Source organism: Hylobates moloch, unplaced genomic scaffold, assembly GCF_009828535.3.
Source record: "Hylobates moloch isolate HMO894 unplaced genomic scaffold, HMol_V3 SCAFFOLD_21, whole genome shotgun sequence".
NCBI classification, from domain to species: domain Eukaryota; kingdom Metazoa; phylum Chordata; class Mammalia; order Primates; family Hylobatidae; genus Hylobates; species Hylobates moloch.
This window is the reverse complement of record NW_026652296.1, coordinates 26227318-26251439: the sequence shown is the minus strand read 5'-3', so window position 1 is coordinate 26251439 and position 24122 is coordinate 26227318. Positions and strand designations below refer to the sequence as shown.

Genomic DNA, 24122 nt, shown 5'->3' with positions numbered 1-24122 from the left:
CTCTTCTCGTGATAGTTCTCACGAGAGCTGGTGGTTTGGTAGGTCCTCCTGCGTTCATTCTCTCTCCTGTCGCCTAGCGAAGAAGGTGCCTGCTTCCCCGTCACCTTCCGCCAGGATTGTGAGTTTCCTGAGGCCTCCCCAGCCATGCGGAACTGTGCGTCAGTTAAACCTCTTTTCTTTATAAATTACTCAGGCTTGGGCAGTTCTTCACAGCAGTGTGAGAATGGACAAATAGTTTCCCAGGCTGATCTTGAGCTCCTGCGGCCTCCCTAAGCGCTGGGATTGCAGGTGTGAGCCACCGCACCTGGCCAGAATGAAACTTTGGAAGGGGCTGATTGTTCAGATAGGCGGAGATCAGTGTGCTCAGCCTTGCTTCTGCAGGGGAGGCACACTGGTGAGGTGCCCTCTAGGGCAGACAAGGGAGGGGGGTTCCCGGAGCAGTGACAGTGGAGACAGGTAGGACGAGACAGATGGGCTTGAGAGGACTTAGGACTGCACTGGCAGGCGAGGGGGAGTCCACCCAGGCCTGGGCCAGGTGATGGGGTGAGAAGGGAGGGGGCGATTAGCTAGAGGCACAGGCTTGGGGAAAGAGATGACTTCCTTTGGATGTGTTGAGTTCAGAGGCAGCCGTTGTTCCAGAGACAGAGCCTGGACCTGACAGCTGGAAGCCAAACTGGAGGTGGGGATTGTACGTCACTCACAGTGGAGGCACTGGTGGGTGTGGAGAGAACCCAGGACCCCATGAGTGGCTATGGGGAGCTGAGGAGCAGCTGGAGGCTGCGAAGGCCTCGGGGAGCCAACCTCCCCAGGTGACCGGACCGCTCCGAGGGCTTGAGGTCACGGAGGGAGAAGGGTGGCAGCCCCGGCCCTCTCACTCAGGGAGGTGGAGTTAGAGCTGGAGAGGCCTGAGCACGCCCCTGGCTCAAGAGAAGAACAGATATGCGGGTGAGGCACAGAGGAAGGGAATGGCTAGGTCTGAGGCCCTGCATGGGCTGTGGGGTTGGTGTTCTCAGCCTCCACTTTCCCAGTGCAAGCAGAGGACCTGTGGGGAGCGAGGTGGGGCAGTGTGACCTCGAGGCCTGGGGACACCTGAGTGGGTCTCAGTCCCTACAATCTTTGGAGTGTTCCACTTCGCTGCCCTTTTTTTTTTTTTAAGATGGAGTCTTGCTCTTGTCGCCCAGGCTGGAGTGCAATGGCACACTCTTGACTCACTAAAACCTCCGCCTCCCGGGTTCAAGCAATTCTCCTGCCTCAGTCTCCCGAGTAGCTGAGACTACAGGCGCCCACCACCATGCCCAGCTAATTTTTGTGTTTTTAGTAGGTACAGGGTTTCACCATGTTGGCCAAGCTGGTCTTGAACTCCTGACCTCAGGTGATCCACCCACCTTGGCTTCCCAAAGTGCTGGGATTACAGGTGTGAGCCACCACGCCTGGCCCCACTTTGCTTTTTTGGTTGTGGTTTTTTGTTTTTGTTTTGATGGTCTCTATCACCCAGGCTAGAGGGCAGTGGTGCAATCTCGGCTCACTGCAACCTCCGCCTCCTGGGTTCAAGTGATTCTTCCGCCTCAGCCTCCCAAGTAGCTGGGATTGCAGGCGTGCACCATCATGCCTGGCTAATTTTTGTATTTTTAGTAGAGAAGGGGTTTTGCCGTGTTGGCCAGGCTGGTCTAGAACTCTTGACCTCAGGTGATCAGACCACCTTGGCCTCCCAAAGTGCTGCGATTACAGGCGCGAGCCACCGTGCTCAGCCTTCACTTTGAGTCTGTAAATGGGAACCGCCAATCCTTCCTCGGAGATAATGACCCTGACTCGGACTTCAGCCCACATGGGTCCTCCCGATGTGAGGCCGATTTTTACGAGTTCATCACCTTAAACGAGGCGCCAAGGCACAGCTGTGCTGAAGCAGGGCAGGTTCTTTGCCTCACTCAGGAAGGAATTCAAGAACCAGCCGGTGGTAGAAGAAAACAGCTTGATTGAGGGGGTGGCAGGGTTACGGCTATGACTGCCCCTGCCCTGGGCAGTGTGCTGAGAGTAGCAGCCCAGGGACAGATCTGAATCTGTGCTTATTCCCATTTTTAATGACATCCTAATTCAGGGGGCGGGTTATTCAGAAATAGCTAGAAAATGGGCGGTAACTTCTGAGTGTTGCCATAGCCAGAGGTGGTAACTTCCAGGTGTTGCCATGGCAATGGTAAACTGTCATGGCACTGGTGGGTGTATCTTAGGGAGAGGTGATTTCAGCACTTCTGGTTCAGCCAGTCTTCAATCTGGTCCAGAGTCAGTCCCTCCTGCCTCCTGCCTCAGTGCTGACTGCAGGCCCTGTTTCCCCCAGGACTCCATGGCTTCTGAGTTGCTGACTGACCCTTCACCTCAGAGGTAGTTCTGACAGTGTCTCAGTTTTGCAGATGAAGATGAGATTCTTCAGTTCTCCGCGTGGAAAAGCAGCTGTGGACCCAGGTCTGTCTGGCCCGCCTGCCGTCGTGTAAAGGAGCTCAGGGCCTATGATCTGCCCACACTCGCAGTCATTAGTGGCCAAACAGGCCAGGGTTGCTCCGCCCTTGTGCCAGGCCGGCCAAGGCCAGTTCTCCACTTATTCTCAGGCCCATGGGTCCAAGTCAGAAGCCTCAGAACAGCAGGAATGAGGGGTGGGAGCAGAGCGGTGGAGGGTGTGCTTGACCGTGGCTGAGACCCCCTGAGCAGAAGCGACTCCCCCAACCTCTGCTGACCCTCCTAGCACCCAGCAGCAGTGCTTGGCACAGACTCTGTCCCTGCACATGGTCTAGAGGGGGAGACAGACCTTCTAGATGGTAAATGGCATGGAGAGTGGGGGCCCAGGGGAGGGGTCACTTACCCAAATAATTACTGAGCACCCACCATGTGCCACACTCTAAGTCTGGGGTGTAGCAGGAACCAAGCATATGCACAACTGCCCTTCAAGGGCTTGCATTTTAGTGAGAAGGAAATAAAATTTTATAATATTAAATGTAAAACCACAGTGAGATACCACTACACACCCGCCAAAATGGTGAAACGAAAATGACCACCACCAAACGGTGGCAAGGAGGCAGCACACCTGGAACTCCCGCACATCACTGATGTGAGCGCAAAATGGAACAGCACCGAGGAGAGGCCTGGCCACTCCTCAAACACACACCTGCCCCCAAAGCCAGCATATCTGCTATTCGTCCAAGTGAAACAAAAGAACTTATCCCTTAAAGTATAATTAAAAAAAATATATCCACACAAACACTGTCACAGCAATGTTCAGAGCAGTTTTATTCACAATCACCAAAAGCTGGAAACAGCCCAGGCATCCATCAATAGAAAAATAAACTGCTACATCCATCCATGGGAACCTACTTGTTTAAAGAAATGGCCTACTCGGGCACGGTGGCTCACACTTGTAATCTCAGCACTTTAGGAGGCCAAAACAGGTAGATCAGGAGGTCAGGAGTTTGAGACCAGCCTGGCCAATATAGTGAAACCCTGTCTCTACTAAAAATACAAAAAAAAAATTAGCCAGGTGTGGTGGCGTGCTCCCGTAATCCCAGCTACTCAGGAGACCAAGGCAGGAGAATCACTTGAACCCAGAAGGTGGAGGGTGCAGTGAGCCAAGATCTTGCTACTGCACTCCAGCCTTAGTGACAGACTCTGTCTCAAAAAAAAAAAAAAAAGGCCTACTGATATCTGCAACCACATGGGTAAGCCTCAAAACTTTATGTTGAATTAAACCAGAGGCACAAGAATACATGCTGTATGATTCCATCTAGAAGAATTTCTAGACCAGGCCAGAATATGGTGAGAAATGAGAACAGTGATTGCCTCCGTGGGGCGTGCAGGTAGACTGGGGAGGCCCAAGGAACCTTCCAAGGGGACGCTGTCTTTTTTTTTTTTTTTTTTTTGAGTCAGAGTCTTGCTGTGTTGCCCAGGCTGGAGTGCAGTGGCATGATTTCGGCTCACTGCAACCTCTGCCTCCCGGGTTCAAGTGATTCTCCGACTCAGGAGGTAGCTGGGATTACAGGCGCCCGCCATCACGCCCGGCTAATTTTTTTCTCTTTTTAGTAGAGATGGAGTTTCTCCATGTTGGCCAGGCTGGTCTTGAACTCTTTAGGTGATCTGCCCTTGGCCTCCTGAAGTGCTGGGATTACAGGCGTGAGCCACCGCGCCTGGCCATGTTCTCTATCTTGAAAGGGGTTTGGGTGACATTAGTGAGTATACTTTTCTCAGACTCACCAAAGAGTACACTTGACACCTCTGCATTTCATTGTTTGTGAATTTTACCCTGAAAGAAAAAAACACAAATACATGAATGTGAAAGGCTGAGGAGAAAGTGAACAGATGTCTGCAACTTACTCTGAAATTCAACAAAAAGGGAAAATGGACACAGCGTAATAAAGCAGATGGAGCCAACTGTTTTTGAGATGGAATCTCAAAATCTCTGTCACCCAGGCTAGAGTGCAGTGTGCGATCTCGGCTCACTGCAACTTCCACCTTCCAGGTTCAAGCAATTCTCCTGCCTCAGCCTCCCGAGTGGCTGGGATTACAGACGAGCGCTGCCACACCCAGCTAATTTTTGTATTTTTAGTAGAGATGGGGTTTCACCAAGTTGGCCACGCTGGTCTCAAATTCCTGACCTCAGGCGATCCACCTGCCTTGGCCTTTGAAAAGTGCTTGGGTTACAGGCGTGAGCCACTGGGCCTGGCAGAGCCAACTGTTAATGGAAGAATGTAACTGGGTATAAGAGGGACCACTACCATTATTTCAAGTGTTTGAACGCTTTCATAATAAAATGCCCAGAGAAATTATATAGCATATTGGAAGGCCTCCCTGAGGGTACACTTGAACCAAAACTCGAGGTGAGGGTGTGAGGGACACAGAGATCCCGGGGAAGGATGTTCCAGGCAAAGGCCCTGGGGCATGAGCCTCACAGGGATTCCTGGAGTAGCCAGGAGGCCAGAGGAGTAGCTGGGAGGCAGATCCCACGGCCTCCTGGGCCACCATCAGCCCTTGGCTCTTACTCTAAAAGAGGTGTGCGGGGGACAGGACAGCTGTGGTCACTGTCCTGAGAGCAGACTGAAGGAGGCAAGGCCAGGGCAGGAAAACCAGCAAGGAGACAACAGCAGCTGTTCTGCAAGATGTGGTGGGGGCTCTGGCCCTGGTGGCAGTGGCGGCTGTGGTGAGCCATAGTCAGATTATGGAGAATCTTGAAGGTGGAACAGACAGGATTTGAGGATGGATTGGGTGTGGAAGGGGGTGGTAAAGGAAAGGAAGGAGTCAAGAATGACTCCGAGGAGGCCGGCCACAGTGGCTCACACCTGTAATCCCGGCACTTTGGGAGCCCAAGGCAGGTGGATCGCCTGAGGCCAGGAGTTCGAGACCAGCCTGGCCAACATGGTGAAACCCCGTCTCTACTAAAAATACAAAAATTAGCTGGGCGTGGTGGCAGGTGCTTGTAATCCCAGCCACTCGGGAGGCTGAGGCAGGAGAATCACTTGAAGGTGGGTGGCGGAGGTTACGGTATGCCAAGATTGTGCCATTGCACTCCCTACCTAGGTGACAAGAGTGAAATTGCATCTCAAAAATAATAAATAAATGAAAAAGGTTTTTGGCCTGAAAAGGGGAGACAAAAGATTCCAACTGGAGCACATTTTAGGGGAAGATCATGGGTTTGTTGTGCACAGGTCAAGTTTGAGATGTCTGTCAGACATTCAAGCAGACACATGAAGTAGAGGCCAGGCCACTGGATTCAGGGGCGATGGGGCAGGGGAGGGACTGGAGGGCGAGTCAGCCTTGCTGACTCAGGCAGGGGCACAGCTCTGAGCTTGGGACTTGAGGCCCTCCTCCTCCACCCTGGCCTCAGCTCAGGGCTGAGTCTGACAAAAGACAGGTGTAATCACTTCCCAAGGCCATGGCTGACCCAGTTCTTTGGCTGCTCTCAATGGCCCTGGTCACATTTAATCTTCTGTGGCACTGTGTGTGTGAGGTTTGACCAGTCTGACACACAGCTCTGGATCAAGAGTCGGCAAACTAAGGCCCTCAGTTAAGTCTGTCTGTTTTGGCAAATAAAGTTTTATCCAGATCCAGCCAATCCCATTTAGGCTGTCTAAGGCCACTACAGCAGAACCAAGTGGCTGCCAGAGACCACGTGGCCTGCAAAGCCTAAAATATTTACTGTCTGGCCCTTTAAGGGAAACATTTGCCGACTCCTCTCCATCTTTCATTAAACAGTGTGTGGTTCTGTTATAGGAACACACAGCAAGCTGTTGAATAAGACATTTAGGTGGTTCCCAACTTTTTGCTATTATGAAAATGTTACAATAAACATTCTTACCCTTGTTTCCCTGGACTCTTGGGCACACACAGTGGAATTCCTGGTCTGTAGGAAAGACATGGGCATCTTCAGTTTGGGTCAATTTTGCCAAATTGCTCTCCAGTGTAGCTGAGGCCAGTTACACTCCCAGCAGCAGTGGAAAGAGCCCGTCTTTCCACGTTCCTGTAAACTTATTACCTATCAGGTGTCCTCAGCCTTCAGTAGTTATCAGTCTTTCACTGTGTGTAGATTCTCTTGGATTTCCTGGCTGTGAGTGACAGGTGTGCTCCTTTGTCTTGGTGCTCTGGACCCCTGTACGATACTGAATTGTGTTTACTAGCCATTTGTTCCTGGCTTTTAAGAGAATATTTCATGTTTCACCACATAGTATAGGGTTTTACCTTTAAGTACACGTTTACTGTACGTTGGAGTTTTTTTGTTTTGTTTTGAGACAAATTGTCGCTCTGTCACCAGGCTGGAGTGCGGTGGTGCGATCTCAGCTCATTGCAACCTCTGCCTCCCAGGTTCAAGTGATTCTCCTGCCTCAGCCTCCCAAGTAGCTGGGACTACAGGCATGCGCCACCACGCCTAGCTAATTTTTGTATTTTTAGTAGAGACGGGGTTTCACCATGTTGGCCAGGATGGTCTCAATCTCTTGACCTCATGATCCGCCTGCCTCGGTCACCCAAAGTGCTGGGATTACAGGCATGAGCCACCGTGCCTGGCCTGTTTTTGTTTTTTGAGATGGGGTCTCTCGCTCTGTCACCAGGCTGGAGTGTAGTGACAAAATCTTGGCTCACTACAACCTCCACCTCCCTAGTTCAAGTGATTCTCGTGCCTCAGCCTCCCAAGTAGCTGGACCACAGGCACGTGCCACCATACCCAGCTAAATTTTTTGTATTTTTTTGTAGAGATGGGGTTTCACTATATTGCCCAGGCTGGTCTACAACTCCTGGGCTCAAGTGATCTGCCTGCCTTGGCCTCCCAAAGTGCTGTGATTACAGGTGTGGGCCACCACACCTGGCCTATTTTTTGTTGTTGTTGATTTTTGTTTGTTTTCAGCATTTTTTATTGTTTTTCTGAGAAAGGGCCTCTGTCACTCAAACAATCCTTCTTGAGTAGTTGGGACTATAGGTGTGTGCCATGTGCCACCAAAGCCAGCGAATTTTCTTATTTTTTTTTTTTTTGAGACAGAGTCTCAATCTTGTCACACAGGCTGGAGTGCAGTGGCATGATCTTGGCTCACTGAAACCTCTGCCTCCCAGATTCAAGCAATTCTTGTGTCTCAGCCTCCCAAGTAGCTGAGATTACAGGATGCACCACCACATCTAGCTAACTTCTGTATTTTTAGTAGAGACAGGGTTTTGCCATGTTGGCCAGGCTGGTCTCGAACTCCTGGCCTCAAGTGATCTGCCCGCCTCAGCCTCCCGAAGTGTTGGGATTACAGGTGTGAGCCACTGTGCCTGGCCTAATTTTCTCATTTTTGTAGAGACGGGGTCTCACTATGTGGCCCAGGCTGGTCTCAAACTTCTGGGCTCAAATGATTCTCCAACCTGGGCCTTCCAAAGTGCTGGGATTACACTATTACTCCTTTTTAAATTTCTTTGAAACTCTGCTCATTGATTTTCTGAATTATCTAAGTAATACATCTATGTAATAAGGCTATAAATCTGATTTTTTTTTTAAAGAAATGGATCTTATTTTGTCACCGAGGCTGGAATGCAGAGGTGCAATCACAGCTCACTGCAGCCTTGAACTCTTGGGCTCAAGCAATTCTCCAGTCTGGGCCCCCCAAAGTGCTGGGATTACAGGTGTGAGCCACCACACCTGCCTGCCGTGGCCCCCCTCCCAAGTTTTGTTTTCTTTTTTTTTTTTTTTTTTTTTTTGAGATGGAGTCTTGCTCTGTTGCCCAGGCTGGAATGCAGTGGCGCGATCTCCGTTTACTGCAAACTCCGCCTCCCAGGTTCACACCATTCTCCTGCCTCAGTCTCCCGAGTAGCTGGGACTACAGGCGCCCACCACCACGCCCAGCTAATTTTTTGTATTTTTAGTAGAGACAGGGTTTCACCATGTTAGCCAGGATGGTCTCGATCTCCTGACCTCGTGATCCGCCTGCCTTGGCCTCCCAAAGTGCTGGGATTACAGGCGTGAGCCACTGCGCCCGGCCACCAAGTTTTCTTAATATATGTATCCTCATTTTTTGTTTGAACTAAATAATTTTTATTTATATATGACTTCATATTTGGAATAGGTTTAAATTTCCACACAGTTGGAGCTTACGTGGCTTTTGTCTGCGGCCAAAGAATATGGTTGAAACTGATGTGATATCTGTTGAGATTTGTCCTGCACCCTAGTAGTTGGGTCATTTTTGTAAATGTTCCTTGCGTGATTGAAAGTAATGTGTTGGTCTCACACAGGTCTGAAATTTAAATTTTAAAAGTTAAAAAATTAACTGTAAGGTTCAGGATTCTATTGGGGTTCATTGATCATGATTAGTAACTGTATTAACATCCTCTATGTACTTTTTTTTGGTTGTTTGGTTTATTAGTTACTCAAAGAGGTCTTATGTCTCCCTATGATGGAGGACTTGGCAATTTCTCCCTGTGTTCTTAATATATTTTCAGCCTCTTTTTTTTTTTTTTTTTTTTCGAGACAGAGTCTCACTCTGCTGCCCAGGCTGGAGGGCAGTGGCGTAATTTCGGCTCATTGCAACCTCCGCCTAGCAGGTTCAAGCAATTCTTGTGCCTCAGCCACCTGAGTAGTTGGGATGACAGGCATGCACCACCACGCCCGGCTAATTTTTGTATTTTTAGTAGAGACAGAGTTTTGCCATGTTGGCCAGGCTGGTCTTGAATTCCCGGCCTCTAGTGATCCGCCCACCTCGGCCTCCCAAAGTGCTGGGATTACTGGCATGAGCCACTGCGCCTGGCCTATTTTCAGCCTTAAAAACAAAAAACCCTGGAACATAAAAGTTCAGAACTTTTCTCTCTTCACAGAGTTCCTCCTCGCATCATTTCATGGTGATCCTCTTATCCCCAATGTCTTCTGCCTGAAGGCCTATTTTGTCTGAGTTTTCTATAGGTACATCTTTTGGTTAGTTTTTCTCTAGTACACCTTTTTCCATCGTTTTACTTTTTGGTGCCCTTAGGTTTTAAATGTCCTCTTGTAAATAGCATAGAGCTGCATTTTATTTTTTCTTGGCCAATCTGGTCATCTGTGTTTTAAGAGGTGAATGTAAACCACATTTTCTACCTCTGGTTTTGTACTATATATTTACCATCCCTTTTACTTTGCTTCCTTTTTCTCCCTTTCTGCCTTCCATTATAGTTTTAATACCCATCACTACCCTTTTCTCTGCATTGGCAGTTATAGTTCTGTTTGTATTCTTTTGGTGATCCCTCTTAAATATCTGAAATACACACCTGACTTTACAAAGCCAGACAATGCTCAGTCTCTTTATCCCCCTCTCAAATCGAACTTCCTAGAACACCTTAACTCTGATTGCCCTCTCAGTCTTCCATGTTCTTGTGTCTCATGCATCTTGTTTCTGTGGCCCACAAATTAATCATTATTATTCATGTTGCATATTAAATGCTTGTTTAGATTCACTCACGTTTACCAATTTGCTCACCATTTTTCCATCTAATTTCTTCCTTTTGGGTTCCCTGTCCTTGTTACTAAAGTACATTCTTTAAAAATTATTTCAGCAGCCAGGCGTGGTGGCTCACACCTGTAATCCCAGCACTTTGGGAGGCCGAGGCGGGTGGATCACGAGGTCAGGAGATCGAGACCATCCTGGCCAACATGGTGTGTGAAACCCCATCTCTACTAAAAATACAAAAATTAGCTGGGCGTGGTGGCAGGCGCCTGTAATCCCAGCTATTCAGGAGGCTGACTAAGGCAGGAGAATCGCTTGAACCCGGGAGGCAGAGGTTGCAGTGAGCTGAGATCGCAGCACTGCACTCCAGCCTGGCGATAGAACGAGACTCCGTCCCCCACCCAAAAAAAAAAAGATCTTCGGTCTGCGCATTCTGCTCTGGATTTTAAGCATATTTCTGGCAGCTCTCCTTCAGGAACTGCCTCTACAGGTCTTTCAGTGTTCGCCTCTGGAGCTCTGCTCGGGCCCGCGAGTTCTCCTGGCGTTGCCATCCGTGGCCTTTTCCTTTTTATTCTCCATCACCCGTCTCTCTGGTGAGCTGCTTCCGATCAGCCTCCAGGTCCACGATTTCTCTTCTATTGTCCTACTCTGCCTTCTCACCTCATCCTCTGAGACCTGAATTTCGATGGCTCTACTTTTCAATTATATTATTCTTTTTCAAACCTGGGCATTCATTTCTAGCGTCTTGCTCTATCCTGTGTCTGACTGTGCCTCCCGCACCTTCTCCCTTCTCTTGCCCTAAGCCCCGTGAAGGCGCCGGGCCTTTGGCTCCGGCTATTTCCCACGGCGCCCAGAACCGCGTCAGTCCTGACACAGACTCGGTGAGGGCGGGAAGTGGTGCCGTGGGGCTGCAGCCCGGCTCGCCCGCTCCATCGGCCCAGGGCGGCCCCACCGGCCTCCGGGCCTCACCTGAGTTCAGGCCGCGGGAGACGTTCGGTCTGCGGGAGAAGCTCCCGCGCTGCCCATGACGTCACGGGACTGTGACGCGCCCAGAAGCCCCGCCCATCGCGTCCCGGGCCGGGGACCCAGGCTCTCTGCGCCGTGACGTCACGGGTCCGGGCGGGCGGGTTGTGCGTCCGCCCAATGGGAGCGGCGCGCTGGCCTCCCCTTTAAGGAATGTTGTGACCTGACGTCACCGGGCGAGTTACCTCCCGCAGCCGCAGCCGCCGTGCTCAGCGCGAGCCCCGGAGCCCTTGAGCGCGAGGCACGGAGCCCCCGGAGCCCCCAAACCGCAGCCACATCCCCACGCCTCAGAGCCCCGGCCTGCGCGCCCAGCCGGGCCCGCGCGATGCCCTCAGACCGGCCTTTCAAGCAGCGGCGGAGCTTCGGTGAGGCCCGGCAGGCGAGCTGCAAGCTCGGGGAAGGGGGGCGCCGGCCGACCCCGACTGCCGCAGGTGACGTCAGCCCCGTGACGTCAGGCTCTGGCTGGACCCTCGGGCTGGGAGGCCAGCTCCGGCCTGGGTGGGGGCCGGCCGCTTCCCCACCGCGAGGATAGGTGCCAGGGGCTGTGGGGCCTCATGGCCCCGGGGGCGGGGGCTGGAGCTGGGGCGTGGCCGGGGGCCGCCCCTTGGGGACAAGCGGGGCGGACCTAGGCCGGGCCCGACCCGGCCTCACGGTCTGGCCGCTGTCCGCAGCCGACCGCTGTAAGGAGGTACAGCAGATCCGCGACCAGCACCCCAGCAAAATCCCGGTGAGTCCCGCGCCCCCAGCCCTGCCCCGCCTCCGCCTCGCGCGTCCCCGACACGACCCCCTGCCCGCCCGCCCTGCTCCCAGGTGATCATCGAGCGCTACAAGGGTGAGAAGCAGCTGCCCGTCCTGGACAAGACCAAGTTTTTGGTCCCAGACCATGTCAACATGAGCGAGTTGGTCAAGATCATCCGGTGCGTGGGCAGCTGCCGCCAGGAGGTGGCTTGGGTCGGGAGGGGAGCCGGGTTCCCGCCGAGGAGGGGTGGGAGTGGGGTCAGGGGTGATGGGACCGGGCGGTGGGCCCCTGTTCTGGGGCGGCTGGAAAGGTCAAGGTCGGGGCTGCAGTCGGTATTGGGTCAGAGGTGACAGCTGGGGTGAGAATGGGTGTGAAAGGCTGGGAATCATCCTGGGGGTCAGGGCTATGTTCGCCCCGCAGCCAAGCCCCTCACAGCTGCATACTCTCCCGCCTGCTGCAGGCGCCGCCTGCAGCTGAACCCCACGCAGGCCTTCTTCCTGCTGGTGAACCAGCACAGCATGGTGAGTGTGTCCACGCCCATCGCGGACATCTACGAGCAGGAGAAAGACGAGGACGGCTTCCTCTACATGGTCTACGCCTCCCAGGAAACCTTCGGCTTCTGAGCCAGCAGTAGGGGGGGTCGGCCTGGGAGTTGGGGGGCCCCGGTCAGGCCCTGCCCAGAGAGCTCCTGGTTCCTGAACTGAGCTGCCTCTGCCGTGGTGGGCTGGGCAGGCATGTGCCCCCCTAGTCAGAGGGCACCAACCCACCTACTCTGCCCCTGGGTGGATCCTGGGCCGGTCATGTTAGGGTTGTCCCTCTGGGTGCTGGCTGGGCTGGGGGAGGGTGGGGAGCAGCTCCCAGCACCCCTGCTGTGTGGTTCATCTTTTTTTTAGGCCCCTGCCTGTCTGCCCATCTGCCCCTCACCCACCCGAGGCTCTGCCCACCGCCTGGACCTGCCCACCCCTGAAAGACTGGCCCCTGGCTCCCCGCCCCTCGGTCTCCACGTGGTGTATGGATCTGTGGTCATTGTCCCTCTGCAGAATAAAGATTGCTCAGGCCTGCCTGGCCCTGTGCCTCCAGCTGCTTGCTTGGGAGTGGGGAGGGTGCTGGTGGGGCTGCCTGCACCATCCCCGGGCTCTGGCACACAGACTTGTGTTCTGTGGCCTCGGTGCTTGCTCTGGAAACCCACACCTGTGTGTAGTGTTCCAGAACATTATTAGGGGCCACCCCCTCTAGGAGTGCAATGCAGATGTGGTCTCAGGGTAGACTTCATAACAAAAAACATTTATTAAGTAGCCACAATCTAACAAGCCCTGCTCACCTGCCTCTTCTCCTTCCTGTCTGGGAGGGGGCTCCTTGGTGTGCAGAACCACGAAGTGGGGGTCCAAGTTGGGGAGCTCCCAGTTCTTCCCCATAGGTCTTGCTGTCAGTCAGCTATGGGTCCCTTTTGGTACCAGAGACTTGTGACCCTGGACTCGAACCTCTTCTGCCCAAGCACTCGCCTGCTGGCAACTCTGGCTGGAGGGCTTGGCCCAGCTTCTGGCCCCTCAGCCCCCTGAGGTCCACGCAGCCCTGTGCCAGCCAGGCCTACTTGAGCACGAGCATGGCCTCTGTGCCATCCTTGGCGGTCAAGTAGAGGCCATGTGTGAGGTAGTACTCCCGCCGCAGGAAGGCATAGAAGTAATCAGAGATGAGCAGGATCTGGGGGGAGAGAGAGGGTGTGAGGCGCTGCTGGGTACCTCCCCCTGAACCCAGGATCCCTAAACTGTGGCAGGTGTTGGAAGACAGGAGCGCCCGTGCCTGGCTCTGGATCACAATCACTGGAGAGGCCCTGCTCAGGGCCCCCATCTCAGGGCCCATACTTGACCCTGCAAGGTCTGGCTTTTCAGAAGCTGCCTGGACTCCCCCTGCCCTCACCCATGGTCTACACCTCCATCCCAGGCTCTGGCCTCGAATGCCAGCCTGGTGCCTGTGCAATCAGAGGCCTCTGCCCCATCCTCCCACAGCCACTTCCATCCCAGCCAAGGCCACATCAAACTCCTCACCTTCCCTCTGTCAAATACACTTCTCCCACTGGGCATCCATGCCTCCATCTTCCAGCCAGGTGCCCAGGCCACAAAATTGCCCTGACACTTCTCTCATACATTGAACCACCATGACCTGTCAATTACCCCTAAACCCAAATCCACCCTTTCGATCCATCCCCACAATCACTACTCTGGACAGAGCCAGTGTCATCTCCTAAACAACAGCAAAGCTTGGTCCTTGGACTCCCTGCTCTCAAACCCGTGCCCACCCCATTCTCCCTGGCAGCCAGAGGGAGCTTTTCAAAACCTACATCTGATGGTGTTACTTCCAGCCTTCAAATCCTCCAAAGGCTTCCCATGCCTTAGGGCAAAGCTACAACTCCCTCGTGCTCTGAGACCTTGCTAGGGTCCCTGCCCGCCCTCTCCCGGCTCCACCTCACCCCACTGCAGGATCTTTACTGTTTCCTCTGCCTGGAATGTTCTCTCCCCAGTCATCTAGTCGACAGCTGCTTACTCTTCAGGGCTCAGGAAGGATCGCTTGCCCCCCCCAGATTAGGTCTTGGCCCCACTAATCTCTACTCGATAACAGACTCATCGAAAGCATAATTTTCCATTCAGCTGACAGCCTGACTATGCCTCCTCCCCTGGCCCAGGGCCTCCATCAGGGCAGGGTCTTCGAATGGTTCTGTCACTATGGTATTTCTGTGCCCAGCTCGGTCTGTCTGTCCCATTCTGGGCCACACACAGAAGAATCAAAGGGGGCCTAGAAGCTCAGCCCACTGTCTCTTCAAGGAGGCCCAGAAAGGAATAGGGATTTGCCCAGGGCCCTATACACCAGACCCGGAGTCTGCAATCCCAGTCAGCCCAAGCTTCCCAAGACCACTGGTCCCTGGAACAGGTTGGGCAGGGCCCAGCCTCAGAGGATTGGCACCAACCACCTGGCACAGATGGGGAGACTGAGGCACAAAGCACTTGGGGCAAGACAGGTTGAGCTAAGCCTGGGATCTAGACCTCCAGACCCTGTCTTGGGCAGCTTCTCACGCACCTGAAGGTAACAGAACAGCAGCTAAGGAGAGATCAGAGGCGCCTGGAGTTCAGGAAGGTGTCCTGTCACCAGCAGCTCTGATGGCCTCAGGACAAGTACCTGCCATTCTATCACCACAGAAGCCCATCTGGAAGGTTGAACAATCCTCATCTTAAACAGATGGGGAAACTGAGACTCAAAGGGTTCGATGGTTGGCCTAAGGCTACACCTGGAGCACTGGACTAATGGCCATGGACCCAGAAAGGTGGTCCACCTGGGGCCCAGATCACTGATGAGCACGAGATTGGTCACAGTGTCAGCAAAGCAGACAGAGCTCAGGCAGCCCCTGAGGCCCTGCCCCCAGCTGCCCAGCTGGGAGCTCCAGGCTGGCCCACTGGGGGGCAGCAATCACAGCAAAGGCTGACCTCATACCCTGCAGCCCTTTCTCACCCAGGCCCGAGATGCCATCTGGGCAGGAGGAGCCCAAAGCAGGGGCTGAGCTCAGAGGCTGATCCCTGAACCAGGTCAGCTGAGGGGCAGGTGCAGTCACAATCCACAACAATCAAAATGAAGCAACTCCATGTCACATAATAATCATCTGGACAAGAAGTAGGAAGAAAAAGATTAGGTTATTAGGTTGGACCATATGAAATTGCTAGTTTTGCAGATAAAAAAAATGGTTGAATACTGGCAATTTCATATGATCCAACCTAATATAAAACGGAAAAAAGTACACATAGAAGAGTAAGCATGTTATTTAGAAGTACCAGCAGAAATAATAGTAAGACTTTAGGTAGCTATTCTTTTCCCCTATAAGCCTTAACTTTGCAAACTACATACATGTATTCCATTGATAAAAATAAAACTTCGGCCAGGTGCGGTGGCTCATGCCTGTAATCCCAGCACTTTGGGAGGCCGAGGCAGGCGGATCACCTGAGGTTGGGAGTTCGAGACCAGCCTGACCAACATGGAGAAACCCCGTCTCTACTAAAAATACAAAATTAGCCAGGCATGGTGGCACATGCCTGTAATCCCAGCTACTCGGGAGGCTGAGGCAGGAGAATCGTTTGAACCCGGGAGGTGGAGATGCGCCATTGCACTCCAGCCTGGGCAACAAGAGCGAAACCGCATCTCAAAAAAAAAAATAAATAAAAAATAAAACTTCAATTAAAACAAATCAGCCAATAAACCAATGAATCAATACATCAATGGCGGGGAGATAACTCTTCCTTCCAGAAGAATTCCAAACAATGTAGGTAGTTATAGCCCTCTCCCATAGAAGGAGCTTAATTCTTGTCCACTCTGCATCCCCTAAGCCTAGGGTGGTCTAGACTTGGTTACTCACTTCCTCCTGAGGAGCAGGGAAAGGGAAAAGAGTAACTTTACAGTGGAGAGACCTGGCCAACACTATCTTAACCACGTGGTGGAGGTTAACATCAGCTTAAAATCACGTGGCTAGCATGTACCCCCAATAGATGTAATGAGAAGGGCACTTCACCTGGGGTATTCTTTCTAAAAACCCACAACCCCAGGATAATCCTAAGAAAAGCATCAGACAAACCTAAGCTGGGGGACAAACCTAAATTGGGTGACATTCTACAAGATACCTGGCCAGTGCTCCTCAACTGTCAAGGTCATGAGAAGTCAGGAAAGACTAAGAAGAAAAGCAGAAGACACTGGGGAGATGTGACCTTAAATGTAACGTGGACCTTTCGATGGGGTCCTGGTAGAGAAAGAGGATGTGACTGGAAAAACAGGAATTCCAAATCCATTCTAGTGTTTTGGACTAATAGTAATGTATCAGGGTGAGTGTCTTAGTTTTGACAAACACATCATGGTAACATATAAAATGTTAACAACTGAGGCAACGAGGTGGGGGCTTACAGGAACTCTGTTCTATCTCTGCAACTTTTCTATAAATCTAAAGTGATTCTAAAATAAAAAGTTTATTTAAAAAATAAATGAACTAGCTGGGAATGGTGGCTTGTGCCTGTAATTCCAGCTACTCAGGAAGCTGAGGCAAGGGGATCCCTTAAGCCCAGGAGGTCGACCTGGGCAATGGAGCAAAACTCCAGCTCTTAAAACAGGAAAAAAATTAACAGCAATGACCTATTGTTGTATGTAACAAACTCAAAATATTTTGCTGAGTGAAAGAGAGCTTTGGCAAATGTACACATAAGATTTGCATTTTTCCTTGTATAATAAATTTTACATAAGAAAATGATACACATGCTGAAATATTTAGCAGGAAATGTACTGATGTCTGCATTTCAATTTGAAATACACTAAAAAAATAAGATGGACTGAGGGATGATGGAAGAAGTACAGGAAGATGTGAATGGTGGACTCCCGCTGGTGGGTATGGATATGGGTGTCCAGTGCTAAAGCTGTCAACTGCTGTGTGTGTGGAAATCTGCAGGATAAAGGGGGTGGCGAGAAGAGCCCTGTGAGCAGCTTGGGCACACAGCCCTGGGCGTCATCAGTCCTGAGTGGGCACCCTGCCCCCAGGGAGAGGACACCAGGCTGGCCAAGAGGCCTGGCCCTTTCAGAGGGAAGCCTGTAGCCAGGACAACCTCTTCTGACCTTGGGGCTTTCCATTTGGGCCGTGAGGAGAGCAGGGATTTCCCAGAGACCCTAGGATGCAGCCAACACAGCAGCTGCAGACCCAGAGCCCCTTTGCCCAGTCTGGACAGGGGCAAGTTGGGCAAGGGGCTGTGGAATTTGCATGGGCAAGTCAGTGGCTGTGTGATGTTAAGTCTCTTCCTGTCCCCTGGGCTGCATTTTCCTCATCTGGAAAATGACAGTAAGAGGCTCTAGCTTGTTACCAACAATGCTGGGCTCCTCTAGTTTTTTTTTTTTTGAGACGAAGTCTCGCTCTGTCACCCAGGCTGGAGTGCAATGGTGTGATCTCAGTTCACTGCAGCCTCTGCGGTTCAAGTGATTCTCCTGCCTCAACCTCCCGAGAAGCTGGGACTACAGGCGTGCGCCACCACGCCCGGCTAGTTTTTTCTTTTTTTGTATTTTTAGTAGAGACAGGGTTTCACTATGTTAGCCAGGATGGTCTCGATCTGACCTCATGATCCGCCCACCTCAGCCTCCCAGTGCTGGGATTACAGGCATGAGCCACCGCGCCCGGCCGGGCTCCTCTAGTCTTTGTGCCAGTTAGGACCCCAGAACATGTCGGTCCCTCTGTGTCCTCAGGTCTCTGGATCCCACCCAATGTGGCTGAAATACTGCCTTGCCAATCCCCTTCTCAGACTTGCCCTCTTCTCCTCCCGCAGCCACCTCCTGCTGGGAGGCCCCCTCATCCTCTCTGGACACACACACACACACACACAGGTGCACACACATACATGCACACTCACATTGCTCACACATGCTCACACACAGGTGCACACACTCACACTGCTCACACATGCTCGCACACACATAGGTGCACACACATACATGCACGCTTATGCTGCTCACACAGGCTCGCACTGCACTCACAGGTGCACACACATACACACAGGTACACACATACACGCATGCTTGCAATGCTTAGACACATGCTCGCACACACAGGTGCACACACACACGCTCGCACTGCTCAGACACACTGCACTCACAGGTACACACACATACACGCACACAGGTGCACACACACATGCAAGCTTGCAATGCTTAGACACACATGCTTGCACACACAGATGCACACACATACACGCACACTGTCACTGCTCACACACGCTAGCACTGCACTCACACACACACAGATACACACACATACACGCACGCTCCCCTGCTCAGAAGTTCCCTGGCTCCCCCTGCCCTGCCCAGCAGCGCTGCAGCTCCCACCTATCCCTCAGAGGCTCATCTCCTGCCAGGAGTCTTCTCTAACCCTACATTGTTACATGGACCCTGAAGTGAAGCCACTGCCCACTGGCCTCCCAACCAAATGGGGCTGCATTTGCTCCAGTTCTATGGCCCCAGGCCTGGCACAGGGCCAGCTCTCTCTCAGTTGTTTGCTGGTCTCTATCCTCTCAGTGCTGCCCCCAGGGATGGCTCGGTCCACATTCCTCTCTATGGCAGCCATGAGGGCTCCAGGGCCGCCTTCCCCTGGGACCATGATGAAGAGCTCATGGGGCAGCTAGCTGATAAAGGGGTGACCAGGGACAGACAGGATGAATCAGAAGTAGAATGAAACCCTCAGAACGTGCTCCAGTGCAGGGCAGGATGGAGAGACAGGGAAATGAACATCTTCTGAGTGTCTGCCCTGGGCCAGGCCCTTTAACAAAAAAAACCAATATTAGGCCGGGCGCGGTGGCTCACACCTGTAATCCCAGCACCTTGGGAGGCCGAGATGGGTGGATCACAAGGTCAGGAGATCGAGACCATCCTGGCTAACACGGTGAAACCTTGTCTCTACTAATAAAACCTTGTCTCTACTAATAAAAAATTAGCCGGGCGTGGTGGCGAGTGCCTGTAGTCCCAGCTACTCAGGAGGCTGAGACAGGAGAATGGCGTCAACCCAGGAGGCGGAGCTTGCAGTGAGCAGAGGTCGCGCTACCGCACTCCAGCCTGGGTGACAGAGCAAGACTCCACCTCAAAAGAAAAAAAAAAAAAAAAAAAACAATATTGTCCCTTTCCAACACCCCAGGGTAGGGCTGACAATGCCTACTTAGAGAAGGGAAGCTCAGGGGTTATGGGCCCTGCAAAAGGTCACATGGTAGGAAGTGGAGAGTTAGGGGCCAGTTCTGCCTGTCAGAGGCCCAACTCTCAGTTCTTCCACAACCCCCTAGGGTCTGTACCCACATGAACTGAGTCCTGCTCAGAACTGAGTCCTGCTCCATGCCAGGCCTGTGCTGACACCTCAGGTACCTTTACACCCTGCGGAGGCTGCTCTCCCCAGTTCACAGCTCTGTCACTCAGTGGAGAGAGAAAGAGATTGACTTTTTTTGTGAAAAGCCAGTAGAGGTTGTTAATACAGTGTGTCTTGAAACTGCTGGGCTCAGGACAGCAGCCTTGGCCACCACCAGGGCTGCAGATTCCTAGAGAAGCAGGTGCTATCACCCAGGCATGTACTGGTTCCCCAGGTCTCCTGCTGCTGTTGGGGACACTGACATTTGACAGCCAGCCCGCGCTGGGGGAAATGCATGTGGCCATCACAGTTGGCAAAGTGCAGCAGCCTCTGCCCACCCGCCTGGGATCCAGGAAGCTAGGAGGCAGAGGAGGCTGGCGGCCGACTGTGGAGCTGGACAGCACTTTGGCGTAACCTGGAAACCCACAGGCTGGAGCGGACATTATGTAGGAGTTCATGGTGGAGGAGAAAGCTCCACCCTCCAGCTCTGAAGATGCAAAGTAACAAGTGAAATCTCTGGACCTCAGTTTCAGGGTCTGAGAGGTCAACAAGGTGAGACTGAGGATGAGGCTACAAGTAACTGTCCCTTACATGGCACTTTTCCCACATTCAGTCCTCATAACCACCTTCCCAGTTTGAGGAAACTGAGGCCACCACCACCTCCCCCAGATTTCAACAGCCTCATCCCTGGTGCCCTGGATGCCAGGCTCACACCTCTTACCTCTGCTCTTCCCGGCAAAGTGAGGTTTTCAGAGCATGGATCTGATCACATTTGTCCTCAGCGCTTAAAGCCAAAGGTGCAGTCTGGACCTCTGCATGAGAGGCCCTTGAAGGCCTCTGGTCTGACCACTGCTGTCTGAGTTGCCCTCATTCCCTCTCAAGTGGTACAGCCAGTTCCACTGGGCTCCCAACAGCACGGTGTTCCTCCCTTGCTCCCTCCTTCCTCCTCTCTCTCTCTCTCTCTCTCTTCCTCCTTCACCCCCACCCAAGTCTTGCTACCTAAAATCATAGAACCCAGTTAGATCCTACCCATCCTTCAGGACCCCACTTAGAGGCCACCTTCCCCAGGAAGCCTCCATAGCAGCCCAGCTCTGGGCTCCCAGCACGTCAGGCTGCCCTGTCCTGCCAATGTCTTTTCCTTTCTCTCCACAGACTGAGGGCTCCTTGGAAGCACACCTCTGTCTCATTCACCCCTCGCAGAGTGCCTGGTGAATAGTAGGTACCTAATTAATATTTGCAAATAAATAAATTAGCTTCCCAGGAGTTATGGGACGTGCCTGAGGCCAGCGAGCCAGGACAGATAGGGCTGGAGTCGCTATAGAGTTTGGGCTTCCAGAGCCCTGGCCTTCTGTGGCCTTTGTCCTGCTGTATGTAGCCTGGGCTCTTCCTGTCACTCTCGTTGTGGGGGAGGAGAAGAGGCTGGGAAGGGCCCGTGAAGGACAAGCTTGGGATGCTCAGTGCTGGAAGGACAAAGGAATGAACTATGACCTTGACAGAATGCCACTAGTTGGGAAAAGCAAAGTAAACACACACATCCAGCAGGATGAGGACAACGGCTCCAGCTTGGCCACAGGCACCGCATGTCGGGAGGAATGAGCCTTCCCACACACAGACCTGGGATCTTGCACAGCCCAGGCCACACACAACCTGCAGGAAGATACCTGAACTGGGTCTCGAGGCATCCCCAAATGGGGGCTACACACCACTCAGCCACTAATGACCCACCCAACACGTCTCCAAGCATTTCCTCATAGGTCCCATTTCCCAGAATGACACACCAGGCCAACTGAGAGGCAACTCCAGGAGACAGGATTATGGTTTCATCTGTATTGCAGTGAACAGTGAGTCCCAAGCAGGGGGCAGCACGCAGGAGGTTGGTGTCAGACCTCAGGCTTCAGGCCTCACTCAAAACAGAAAGGAGAATGGCCAGTGCAAGGCCAGCCCAGTATCTCAGGGTCTGCAGTACAGAGAGGGGTCAGGGTGGCCCTTCATGGCAAATAGGCAGTGCCTTGAGGAGCAGAGTTCCAGATGATCCACATCCTGCTTGGAAGGGTGGGTGGTTGGCCGGGTGCGGCAGCTGACACCTGTAATCCTAGCACTTCGGGAGGCTGAGGCAAGAGTTTGGCTTGAGCTCAGGAGTTTGAGCTCGTAACAACATAGCAAGACCCTGTCTCTACCAAAAATTTTAAAAGCAGCCAGGTGTGGGGGTGTGCCTGTAGTTCCAGCTACTTGGGAGGCTGAGGTGGGAGGATCTCTTGAGCCTAAGAGGTTGAGGCTGCAGTGAGCTGTGACTGTGCCACTGCACTCCAGCCTGGGCAACAGAGCAAGACCCTGTCTCAAAAAGAAAACAAAATGAAATAAAATTAAAAAAAATTTTTTTTGAGACAGCATTTTCACTCCTGTCACCCAGGATGGAGTGTAGTGGCATGATCTCGGCTCACTGCAACCTTCGCCTACCGGGCTTAAGTGATTCTCCTGCCTCAGCCTCCTGAGTAGCTGGGATTACAGGTAGCATGCCACTGCACCCGGTTAATTTTTGTATTTTTTTGTAGAGATGGGGTTTTGCCATGTTGCCCAGGGTGGTCTCGAACTCCTAAGCTCAAGTGATCTGCCCGCCTCAGCCTCCCAAAGTGCTAGGATTACAGGCATGAGCTACTGCAACCGGCCTACTAAAATAAAATTTAAAAAAGGAAGGGCAGGCAGACGAGAAGTCTGTTTTGGATATAGACACAGGGCAGGAGTGGGGCTCTCAGGCCAGCTACTGGGATACAAGGGTAAGGGGGCTCTGGCTCTGACCCCCTAGGAATCCAGTAGACCAGCCACAGGCCCAAATCAGACCAAAACAGGGATTGGCACGGGGAGGTTAGGGTGTACAGAATTGTGTTAGAGCATTGGTCATAAAATGTGGTTTCTGATGCCAGCTCATTCAATTTGTCATCAATAAGTAGTCATTGAATATTATTCTTGGTGCTGGGGATACAGTCATGAAGAAGACAGACCCAGGGCTCATCCTAATGGAACCCACAGTCTACTAAGAGGATGTGACAAACAAGACTGTGGATAAATATACCCCTTCACAGCTTAGTGAGTTTGGGTAAGTCTCTAACCCTTCCAAGCCTCAGTTTCCTCATTTGTATCATGAGTTAATAATAGTACTTCCTTCAAAGGGCTGTTATTTAGTAAATTCCTTATAACTTCCTTATATTTAGTAAATTCCTTATAACTAAAGAAAAAAAGGAAAACAATGCAAAGGGCTGTCGGTAGAGTAGTTACATAAAGTGTGGTGACTTCACATATGCAGGACTCAAATAAAAAGGAGGTTCCTCTCTCACATATGAGCAAGGAAAGATCACCAAGACAGTTTACTAAAAGGGAAAAAAGTCCTACTTTCATCATTATGTCAATAATAAAACACACATACCCACACACAAATAAGCCTCTCTCTCCATGGGCCTATGAGTTTATGTAAATGCACACAGAATGGTTCAGAAGGCCATCTGAGCACGTGATCAGAAGATTACAGGGATCACGTGGGGCCAGCCCCTAGTATGCTCTCCTGAAACATAAGCCACTGTTATTTATTTTAATTTTTTTTTTTTTTTGAGACAGAGTCTCGCTCTGTCGCCCAGGCTGGAGTGCAGTGGCATGATCTCAGCTTACTGCAACCTCCACCTTCAGGGTTCAAGCGATTCTCCTACCTCAGCCTCCCGAATAGCTGGGACTACAGGCGCATGCCACCACACCCAGCTAATTTTTGTATTTTTAGTAGAGATGGAGTTTCACCATGTTAGCCAGGATGGTCTTGATCTCCTGACCTCATGATCCCAAAGTGCTGGGATTACAGGTGTGAGCCACTGCGCCCGGCCGCGTGAGCCACTATTAATTATAATTTTAGGAAAAGATTTTCTTATGTTCTCTGTTTTTAAACAGAATGAAGGTGAGTGTGACACTTTGCCCTACTCTTTTAAAAAAGCTAAACTTAAACAAGTTCCTTTTTGTTTATATGTAATCCTTGATTAATATTTTCCATCTGCTGGTCACTGACTCACAAAATAAAAGAGTTGAAAAAAAAAAAAAAAAACTGCTTCCTTTGATTCACGGACTGTTTCTCCAGGAATCTGCTCTGGGTATTTGAAGAGCATGTTGCTCTTGCTATTTCCCATGTCAACACACATGAGTAATGGCAACAGGACCCACAAGTTACGTCCAATCCTCTCAACACCCTGGAAGCTGTGGGTCATCATCCCAGTTTTTGAGATAAGGAAACTGCAACCTAGAGAAGTTAAATCACTTGAGAAAGTGGGGGAGGCCCTCGAGCAATCCACTGGTCTCAATCTCTCCTTCATTCTCTCACACTCAGGCGCACCCCCAACCATGGATGGTTTACTGTTGTCATTTCCTGTTACTGACTCTGAGGAACAACCACAATTAGCAAATGAACCATGCCACAGGCAGAAAAATAAATAGCTCCCAGGGTAAAGGATGGGGCCTTAGTCACTGGTTTACCTGCCGGTATAACTAATAATCCACACATAATTTGTTCTGTAATAGAGTATGGCAC

General features: G+C 51.8%; 2 protein-coding genes across 4 annotated transcripts in view; one reads left to right on the top strand and one right to left on the bottom strand.

Moving 5' to 3' along the window:
• Positions 1-11019: 11019 nt before the first annotated feature.
• MAP1LC3A (microtubule associated protein 1 light chain 3 alpha) lies at positions 11020-12737 on the top strand. Of its 2 annotated transcripts, XM_032143276.2 has the most exons (5): positions 11020-11296; positions 11603-11658; positions 11742-11848; positions 12131-12300; positions 12564-12737. In XM_032143276.2, the coding sequence occupies exons 1-4, from the start codon at positions 11257-11259 to the stop codon at positions 12291-12293; spliced, it is 366 nt and encodes a 121-aa protein (XP_031999167.1). In that variant the 5' UTR covers positions 11020-11256; the 3' UTR covers positions 12294-12300; positions 12564-12737. The 2 variants fall into 2 exon arrangements, with proteins under 2 accessions (XP_031999167.1, XP_031999166.1); XM_032143275.2 differs by having other exon boundaries at positions 12131-12737.
• A 196-nt stretch (positions 12738-12933) lies between these two features.
• Positions 12934-24122, bottom strand: part of PIGU (phosphatidylinositol glycan anchor biosynthesis class U) — a 114452-nt gene continuing 103263 nt past the window's right edge. For both annotated transcript variants that reach the window (XM_058433014.1, XM_032143274.2), the window contains one exon: positions 12934-13371. In XM_058433014.1, coding sequence (XP_058288997.1) covers positions 13258-13371 — 114 coding nt within the window. In that variant the 3' untranslated portion in view covers positions 12934-13257. The remainder of the gene's footprint in view (positions 13372-24122) is intronic.